The 10,529-nt window shown below is 54.3% G+C and overlaps 1 protein-coding gene across 1 annotated transcript in view; it reads right to left on the bottom strand.

Annotated features, from left to right (window-relative positions):
• Nucleotides 1–1,839: 1,839 nt before the first annotated feature.
• Nucleotides 1,840–10,529, bottom strand: part of LOC122387970 (growth arrest-specific protein 1-like) — a 37,874-nt gene continuing 29,184 nt past the window's right edge. The window contains exons 2-3 of the mRNA XM_043378687.1: nt 6,799–7,125; nt 1,840–2,774 (exon numbers count right to left, since the gene is read on the bottom strand). Of these exons, the coding sequence (XP_043234622.1) occupies nt 2,298–2,774; nt 6,799–7,071 (750 nt within the window). The 5' untranslated portion in view covers nt 7,072–7,125 and the 3' untranslated portion in view covers nt 1,840–2,297. The remainder of the gene's footprint in view (nt 2,775–6,798; nt 7,126–10,529) is intronic.

Below are 10,529 nucleotides of genomic sequence, written 5' to 3'. Positions count from 1 at the left end.
AAAACGTTCCGCATCCCTGATGTAACGGACGCTTATCGTACCCTCGGTCAGACGGTCTCCAGAGGGGACGCCCAGACTCAGATAAGATAAAGGCGATAAGGAGGTTCCCGAGTGCTATCAATATTGCTCCCGCCGCGTCGCCCACAACTTGGTAGCGGTCTGGTCAAGATAGTGGAGACACTGGGCTCTTTTGCCTAAATCCACGCCGCTATTGCGACACAACTCTGATGAAGGTCACTTCGGTGGAAAATTTCACAAGAGGCGACAGTACAGACTTTTCCGGAAATGCCATCCAGAACGAGAAGAGCTGCGCGACACCTAGCGTCAGATGCTGAACTAGCGATTACATGATCAGATGGCAGAGTCTAGCTTTGATAGGTGACGCTAAATGCTTGGTGTAAGAGAGCTGGTGCGCGACCAAGACTAACGCCCGCCAGATGGCAGAACCCTTGTTCACAAGAGGGCAGCACTACACGGGCCTCTATGCAATTTTGTTCAGAATGCAGTCTTCGCTCCAGCCTCCAAGCATCAAAATGCATAGCATAATACATAACTATGAATCCGTTATTCACGAAGTGTTACTGCTACCGTGGTGTAGTGGTAAGGATCTAGCCAGGATCACGAAGCCTTAACGTCTAACGACAAAGGATTAGCCCCGCCCCATAGAAACAAAATGAGCCCGTGTCCCAATTATCCATAACAGACAGCAGCGCCCAGGGCATATTTTAACAAATTTTTACTGCGTCCCAAAGTTGAGCAGAGGGCACGTGCTACGACTAAGGGCACAGGGCAAGGAACAGAGTAGGGCACTGAGGAGGGCAGAAAGTAGGGCACAGCAGGTTACAGGGCATGGCACAGGACATTTTAGAGGGAAGGGTACAGGTCAGAGCACACAGCAGAGCACAGGTCAGGGAACCGGATAGGGCACTGGGCAGGGACGCAGTGGGTCAAATCAGCAGGGGCTACGTCCCAAGGCGAGGGGGCTCCCTGCGTCCCAGAATGGGACGCAGTAAGTGCCTAAGATATGCCCTGGCAGCGCCTCTATCGGGAGAATCGGTAACTATTGGTTATGCAATGTGGCGCTATCGCATCCCGTCATCACCAGTATTGAGCATCGAATGTCTTTCTTTTTGCGAGCCGTTGCGGGCCCACACTCACAGTGAACATAAATAAACATGGGCTGGCTGATGTAAGATTACTGCTGACAGCCCATCCACCCTCTCGGTCTCAGGGGTCAGGTTAGGCGGGCTATCCCAAAGGACGGTCCCTGCCGCTGCGGCGCACCGTCGGACGGCCTGCACAGTCCTCCCATCCTATTCTCTCGGCCTAATGCTCTGCAATGAGCCTTTCACGCCTAAAAACAAGCGAAAAGGTGGAAGACGGAACAGAAACGAGGCATTCCAGGGTAACCGTTTGAGTGGATTGGGTAATTATTTCATTATTCATGTTCAATAAGTTTTGTTGGTGCGTGTAATTGTCGTAGTGGCTACGAGGCCTGTGTCTCCAGACTCCGGGGCACTGCCGTCCAAACTGGATGATCTCAATCGCTGCGGTTTATGTTCCTACCAGTCCGTGGTCGGCTAGGCTGTAGTTGCCTTCCCCCATCTTTCTATAGGCCGGGCGGTCTGACCTCACATAAGAAAAGCTAATGGCCCAATGGCTTCATGGCTGTTCAGATAGATATACGTTTGCTTTGCAAAAGTAGAGTTCAACATTTGCCGATGCGGTCTCGCTCGATTACCCTTATCTTTTTCTTCAAAACCATCTACATACCTACATTGAAGGTACTCGTATTTCTCTACGTCTATGTTTATCATTCTATGAAATTAAAAAAAAACATTTAAATTATCCACTGTATTAAAACTCTTTTTATAAATGCACGCTGTCTGTTCTAAGGCACCATTTAGGCACTCGACCGCGGGCACGGATTGGTTAACAGGCGAGGTAATCCACCAATGGGGGCAGGAGGTTGTTCTGACGTCACAAAGCCCACGCTGAGCAAGCCTCGTGAACCAGAACATTTGTACGTGGTGACTAGCTGATTCATCTATACACACACAACACGGCGATACACGCATACACTCTGTACAAAATCGCATAAAACGGAGGTAAATCCCCTGCCGTAAAAACCGACGCGACGATTGTCCGTCGGAGGGTTCGAACCCGAGATATCAACACTGCAACACGGTGTACAACAAGTGGGCAACACTGAGGTCGGCTCTGCAACAACTCGGATGAGTATTTCTCGTAGGAATGTGTCTGCACGCGTTTCCACGCTGCGCACGTCTCACTGCCCCTCACCGCCCGGCTAACAACACTAGCGCCACCTGTACACCTACAGCCGCACTTAAAGTCCGCGCGGCGGCGCCACCAGCACCCGATATCTCATTCGTCTCTTCCTCTCTGTCTTCATCAATATACGGCTTCCCGAAGCACAGCTGATTCATATTCCTCTTGATATCGACACAGCCGTCCCTCGCCTGCCTGTCTCCATCACAGACACACGTCTGCAGCTTCGCCGCACGCTCCTGACGCTGCAGAATCGAGATGGAGTTGTTGCACCGTCGCGAGCAGCGCTTGCCGGCAAACATGGCCCTGCAGTTGCGGAAGTAGTAGTCGAGCGCGGTGCCGCAGAGGTTGTCGGCGCCGCAGATCCACTGGGCTACCTCGCAGGAGACGACCGTGCCGTTCTGATTGGCGTACTGCACCTGCGGCCGGCACGGCGCCAGGCGCAGTTTGGAGGTGCGGCAAAACTCGTCCTCGCCGCAGTCACACTGAGGGAGAGAGACAAGAGACAATGTTAGAGACATGACGGTCAACGGCGACGGCAGTCCAACGAGGGGTGACGGAAACATAATGGTGTCAGAGACATCAGGGTGGGGGGGGGGGGAGGTTGGACCGCACATCTGCTTTGGAGACTGGGGATGTTGGTGGAGGGAAATTTGAAAAGGTGAGCTATAAAACCCACTGTGTGAGGTAGCAGATAGGCAGCTCAGTCACGTAGCTAGACAATGGTGACGAGTGTGTTACTGCAGCAGAGAGCGTTCTGTAGGCAATGTATGGAGAGCACAGTGTCCGACTACCTAGTAGGCAGGACGTGCTCACATGCATCACATACATCACGGTAGAAGCACCCATCATATGGAGCATTTGTCGGCTGATTGTTTCGTTTCACCAGCTATTAACACAACAAGACCACCTGTCAATCGCATGATCGCGAAAACAGGTTGATAAATGACCCACCCCTATCTCGCTGCTATGACAAATAGCCGTTCAACATTGCCTGCACCAAACGAGTACATCAGTACGGTCGATATTGTTCTCATCCGCCGCCCATCCATCGCCGGCACGCTACGGCAGATATCGTTCTCGGTCCTCCGGTGACAAATGGCTGCTGCTGCCGGGCGCGGACACGCTAAAGCCAAGTTCATACCGTGGCGGCGGCCGACTGTTGTGACAGACCGGCGTGTCCCCGGTGATAAACGGCAGCGAATTAATCACGCCGGGACGTGTCCACCGGCCGGGCCGGACAGAAACATCAGAGGTGCTCTGATGCGACGATAGCAGAAGCGGTGGCAAAAACCGGACCGGCAGGAGGAGGGGGCAAGGGGGGGGGAGCTCGACAGTTGACCGCGACCAGCGGGGCACGGAGTCTTGGACGACGGCAATATGGTGTATGTGCGGTAATAGACCTCGGGTGGAGGTACGGACAGCTTCCAATTCGAATGACGTCTTTGAGACTTTTCAGACTGTCCAGACCAATTTGGCTGCATCACTTTTCCCAGAAGGAAATCTAGTGGTATGGACTTGTTTTACAGAAAAGCCTCTTGGTGAATTCCCACCATATCTTTGCATTCAGGTTCAGTTGATATCTGAACACAATGTTGCCCTGTTCACTTATCCTCGGATATTCTATCTCCGATTTCCAGATACAATTTGACTTGTCCTCCTCGGCCATGACCCGACGCAATGTATGCATATTCCGACCCTACCCTCGAGGTCGTCTTATCCGTTGTTCTCGCTTCAGCCCTATGTCAACGAACAATCCCGTCCAGCGGGACCAAATAGACACATCACAGAGCCAGAACAGCGAACTAGAGCGTAACAAAAACAAAACACCTTTCAGACCGGGCGGCCGGGCGGCGCCAGTCCCTCATAAAACGCCATGTAGATGCGTATCGCGCCGGTCAAAGTGTCTCTCTCAGAAAGGCGACGGCACTGGTCGCCATTAAGCGTTACCAATTAGTCTACCTCTCAGCACGGGGTCGACGGACGGGCGATAGCCCAGCAGCCGGGAGAGGACAGGGGGAGGGATGGAGAGAGGGGAGGGGAGGGACGGAGAGAAGGGAGGGGAGGGACAGAGGGGAGGGCGGAGAAGGACAGAGGGGAGAGTAGAGGGTTCATTATACCCTGCTCCCCTCCAAAGCAAGGTAACCAGTCCTTACGAAGTGATCGGAGGGAGGGTCAAGACGACCATGAGTCCATTAAACCCCCGTCGGGAGGGACGTGCTGGGGAGGGGGAGAGGGGAGGGGTGTATTCACCTCCAACTGATCGAGCCGTGAAGCGCGTGGAGCCTGTCCGGCGCAGTAATGAACTCGCCAAAAACAGTCCGACGCCCGCCCCGATCGGGCGATAGGACGCCACACTAGCGCCGCCCTGGTGGCAGGATGACAAACTACGGCCGGGGAGTGGGCGGCGGAACGGCCGAGGAAAGGGGATAAAGGCGACAGCCCACGTCACTCCGAGGCGAGAAGAACGGCAGGAATGTTTCGCCTTATTTCCTCGAGATGACCTGGACACGCAAAAACTCGACAGCGGATTAGTTTCACGCGAGACTAGAAGAAAGTGTTGCCACTCCAACACAGCTATTGTAAAAACGGCATGGCGACGCAGCCGCTCAGGAAATGACACAACCAAACGAGCGAGCACTTTGCTTCCATCATACCAGGAGCGCATTCATGTGGAAGCTTCGTAAAATCTCCCCAACAAGGCGTTTTCCATTTCCGTGATAAAACTCCCAGATGGATTCTGCGCGCCGGAGATCGTCCAGACGCCGTCGTCTGGTCTGAGCCTAAGTGGCCGGCCTTAATCCAGGCTCAGAGCGAACATTCCAGGTGGATTTCAGACGACAGAAACGGGCCCAGAGCCGACAAATCGCTAGAAATAGGCGACCGTTGCGGGGAGCGGATAGGACAGTTCCGTATGAGTGGCCCCGTTTGAATTTTTGCATAGAAGCAATTACCAGTAGTTGTCCTTTCCCTGGGAAAACTATTGTCTAATGAGATGACAGGCGGCTGATACAGGCACAAAACATCAGCGAAATAGCCTTCATTCCCCGGACACCCCAGCCAAAGCACTAACATTTATGTGTCAGTGTGGCATGTGTTCGAGTGCCCAGAAGGCGTCAATAGCCAAAAACTGCAAAGCGACAACAATTTATTTTGGAACGATTAGAGAAAATGTTCCGCAATGTGTTCTGACGTCTTACTGAACAGTGCATCGCAAACATAAATTTGCTAGTGCTTGACGATAACTCTGTTCCGATTTCCTACCATCCTGTACTTAGTTATGAACAGGAATGACTTGCCAAGTTATCTTCTCTATGCCTCCACGTTCTTTCTCACCCTTACGTCAACGCAATATTCACTTCACAAGTCCTCACCATCGCCGCATCACGTCATCGTCTGGTATTTTTCTCGGAGACCATTATCACTCTGCTCACAGCGCGACGAGTCATCGCTGCCGCCATGGAGAGGGCATTGGCCTGGCGGTTCATCCAAACATCCTCACAGACAGTCCCGGGGGTAGAGCAGGGCCGCCAGTCCCTCCTCCCACACTCTAACCGGCGTGCCAGTGTCACTGTCTGAGGCATGGCGTCCTCCCATCATACATAACTACAGCAGCGGCAGCAGCAGCAACAGCATCTGCGCTAGCAACAGTATCTGCGATGGAGACTGGAGCCAGAGCCCCAGCCTAGCTACCCAGCCCGAGCCAAAGGCAGGCGAAGACACTGCAAGCGCGGGGGCGGAGGCGGCAGCGGGGGCGGTCCATAAATTTCACCCATCCCACTGAAGCGTCGACCAACATTAACGACCACTAGTGCAAGTTAGCGCCACTCGCCTGCGATACGTTCCGATCAGTTTATGACCGGCGGTAACTTCTCCACTAAGCCGCGCCACGACAGTCGGACAGCACTGCGCCGACAGTTGCGCTCGCAGTTGAACAGAACAGGCCGGACGTACGGGACGGTCGCAGACAGCCGTAAAAGCCGGTGTCTCTATGCGCCAGGCGCGGCTGGACGGCCGTAACTTTGTCTAGGAGCCGCCAGAACAGGGGAGGGAGGGGTGGAAGGGAGAGAGGACTGAGGAGGGGAGAGGAGGACGTGGGGCAGTGCCTCAGAGGGTGTGGTCAGGGCGGGGCCGGCCAGACGTGTTCTCATGTATTAGGATTAGCCGTGAGTGGGGACAATCGTATCAGTCGCACGGATGTTATGAAGACGTTTATGTAGCTGATAGGTTAGTGCTTAGATCTGATGGGATTAACAGCTGTCGGCTGTGTAACAGCAACGTGCGATTGATTTATTCAAGTCGATGGAAAATACACATTAAATTTAAGTGTTTCAGCAAAAGCCCCGTAATTTAAACATGGACACTTTCTGATCATCAAACAGGTCTCATGGTTCATATTATGAATAACTTGTAATCACGTGAACGTTTAAAGCCATGAAACATGTAAACAACTCGAGCATCGACGACCCAACCGACAATTCAATCGTTACAATCCCGTTTTATTCTTACCTCCATCAACGCGTGCCCTGGCAGAGTCGACGTCAGCGCGATCAAACTCTTGGTGCAAAAATCATTGCACGTCTTGGCGTGACCATTCATAATATCCAGGCACCCATCCATGTAGTTATCGAGCGCCTTCCTGCAGCCGTCGCGATAGAGACACTTCATGCGCGCCAGGCCGCACGGCAGCCGCTGGTTCTTCTCGTCGGCGCCGGTAGATGGCAGGAGCGTCGCCGCCAGGGCCAGCAGGGTCGCCAGCGCGCGCGGCGGCGGCGGCTGCATCCTAGGGCAGACGGCTCCTCTCGGTAGACGGGGTCCGGGGCTCGAACGGCGACTCTGTGGGGAGAGAAGGGAGCGAACGATCAGGGGAGAGAAAACAGCGCTTAGGAGACGAAAAATGTCTATTCACAATGCTTTCCTCACGCAGTTAAAAGTAAATTAAGGTTTAATGCAAAATGAATTAGTCCGTTTCATACATAATTAACGCATTTTGTAACAATACGGCAAACGATGTATTGCTACTGAATTCCGAAAATGCCCAGGTGCGAGGTATCAAAGCTGCCAGATATGGTCGATCTTCTCTTCAAACAATGGGCCATACCTCGGCTCCCCGTCGAAGGGTTGTTTATCGTCGACATAAAAATAGGGAATAACGGTACCTGGCTAAAAACATGAAAACTCCTTGAATATATTTCCTAGATAGGTTCAGTACAGTGGAACTGGAAACGATCGATTACAAAACGGACAGGCAGTGTTCAAAAACAGCCTTGTCGGCCCTTTGATCACTCAATTCGAAACACTGCATAAAAGGTCGCCAGTCGCCCGGTCTCCCTGTTGCCTGAAACCTCGCATCCGAAAGACCGTTCGACCAACGTCGGTTTAGCTTCAAAACAGCAGACCTCTTCATCTTATTCCAGCACCTCCCGTCCAGTGGCGTCCAGGCGGGCGGCCTCCCGCCGAGCGCGGCAAATTAAAACATCCCACGAGCCCGGCACCCGTCCCAGAAGGAGAGAGACGCAGCTAGGAGAGAGAAAGAGGGAGGGACGGGACGGCAGCTGGAGACTAGCCCTCGGCTCCACCCCCGGGCCATGAGCCGTCCTTTCCACCTGGTCCCGCCGCCGGGCCCGCAGATTTATGGAGAATTGTCCTCTCCACCTGAATGGCAGAGACCCCGCGCACAGCCGGCCCGAAAATTGATAATAATGACGGCAAATTGTCGGTGCGACGGATGGTCTCCCATGGGAGGAGGATTTCTACCTGCGTCCGGCCCAGGTCCGAGCGGCCGAGTGAGCCGTCAAAGCCGCCGCCGAAACCGCCCGACCCCTCCCCCGGTCCGTCGGCGGCCCGCCCCCGTCCGACGAATGATGGCGCATTGTCCGGCTGTCCGAGGTCTATGGAGAGCCGATCGGGCAGCGCTGAGCCGCGCTCGACACGGTCGGGTGGTGGTCCGACGGAGGTTGGGCTCTGTCGGACACCAGAGGTTCTCGAGAGTTACTCCGTGGTCGGGAGCGAGATGGAACGGTCGGGAAGCAGGCGAGCAACTTTGCCGCGTCGCATTCGCCGGTCGAGTTTCTAACTGCGCCACGTTCGCCGCGTTCCGCGAACGCCGCGCCACAGCACGTCGTGACCGCGCCGCGTTAACACCTCGGAACGGGCGGCCATCGCCACTATGGGCGCGGCGCGACGATAATGGCGCATGGCGGCCGTAAATTGGCGCGCTGCAGCGCCGCTAAACGCCGCTGCAGCGCCGCAAACGGCCGGCTGGCATCAGCGGCAATTACGACGCGATAGAGACGTGAGAACAGCGCCGGCGGCGCCGACAGCGGCGGTGGCGAGGTACCTGACACTGGCCTGAGGGCTCGCCGAGCGAGGGAGGAGGGAGGGCCGGTGATGCTGATTGCTCTGTCGGCGATCTCGGAGCCAGGAAGGCTGCCGGGCTGCCGCCACTGACCGCAAGGTACCGCGCACCGGCCGCAGTGACTCGACAAAAACGCGGACCCACGGTAATGGAAGTGTTCGCTTCTTGTGGCTACGGGAACTTCCGAAAAAAGTTCCCTCGTAGATGGAAGGTAGATGGGAAAATTGACTGCCATTGAGAGGGAAGTTCGTTTGGACGTCCTTGGCAGCTGGATTATCCAAGCTGCCTGCCCGAGTAGCGACCGAGTGCACATTTGAGCGTTCGCTTGAACTGGTGAGCTCACCTCACTCCGGGCTAGATATTTAGGGCGTGCGACCGGCACTTCGCAACTTCCGTCGCGGCACGTACCGGGTCATTTCCAGACCACTAGCTCCACCCACTCCACGCACGCGCGCCACAATTTCGGCGCCAAAACCGACCGCTGCTGCGTGCGTGACGGGTTCATGTCACGTGATTTTATCTTTGAGCAGGCGCACACCTCGCGTGACCTGATCTACGATCACATACACGCCTGGTGTGTGTTTAACCCTGCAAACGTACCAGTTTTGGCCGCCGCTTACTTTACCATCGTGAAATATCTCCGACGTTTCCACACGTCAGTGCTAGTGTAATAATTTAAGCATGTGTTGTTACATGCGACGGATATTTCCAAGCCAGATGAGACGTCAGGTAGTGCAATGCGGTCGGAAACCAAACAAATAACTTAGTGAATCGGGCGAAGTAGATATATTTATGACCGAGCCCTAATGCTCCAGGCTCTGAGTTGGCTTCGCATCTTGGCAGATACGAGTCAGTTGGTCTCAGTCGTTCGCAATCTATCACCTAGCGTTAAAACTGGCCGGCCCTTCTAAAGTTTCCAAAAACCTGAACGCATAAGGAACTTTTGACATCCATGATTCATGAATATTAAGATACCAAGTTAGGTAAAACCCTCATTATTAGCTGTAAAAAGCAGAAGTTATTCAAAAACGTCAAATACGGCTTCAAACCAGTCTCATGCTTCTGGAATTCGTCGAGTATGTTCGTCGATTTGTCAAAGTATTGAAAGCAAATTCATCATCAGTTTTTACTACAGCTCACGCCAGCCAACGTCTGACAAAAATAACCAGTCACGACAAGTTGCCCGATGTTCGCCGTCGAACCGCTTTCCGAGCCTTATCGACAACAAAATGAAGATGCATTCGGACCCGCCCCTGACAGGAGCACATGCCATAGCCGATGCTAATAACATGTGTTGCAGCACCGCCCCATGAATCCCCGTAAGTGGGTGTCGAGATCGTGCTGACTTCCCAATCCGGGCATTGATTAGCCCCGAGAAGCCATTATAACACCCTCTGTGGCCATTTCATTTAACGAGGAGAGAAAATTACCGCTTTCTGGTGTTGCAGTGACGCGGTGCGGCCGCACCACTCGGCCATATAATCGGATAGCCCGTGTTTTTGGCGCCATAAAACTGCTCAGCGTGCAGAGTCGATTTCGGATCGATCGGCGCGAGCAGTCGGCACGATATACCGCCGTCCAGCCGCCGGCGATGGGAGTCACTGGAGGTTAATCACTGTCACGCACGAACTAGACAGGAGGCGGGGTCGAAGCTCCGCCGAGCCAGCCTCTCATCTCCCGACCAACCGGCGCCCGCTGCCAGCAGCCCTCAGCTAGCTACGCTACCCAAGCGCACGAGCAATGCGCGAGGAAAGAGGTTACTTTTTTGGCCGCTAGGTGGCCCAAATAATCCGCGTCCACGTAGCTCAGCACGGCGAGCGGAGCGGCGCCGGCATACATGACATCAAACACGTTCACCCCGTGGGGTGAGTGACACGTGACG

Source organism: Amphibalanus amphitrite, unplaced genomic scaffold (assembly GCF_019059575.1).
Source record: "Amphibalanus amphitrite isolate SeventyFive unplaced genomic scaffold, NRLGWU_Aamphi_draft 000304F_arrow, whole genome shotgun sequence".
Lineage (NCBI taxonomy): Eukaryota > Metazoa > Arthropoda > Thecostraca > Balanomorpha > Balanidae > Amphibalanus > Amphibalanus amphitrite.
The sequence above is the reverse complement of the archived record's forward strand: the minus strand, read 5'-3'. Positions and strand labels throughout refer to the sequence as shown.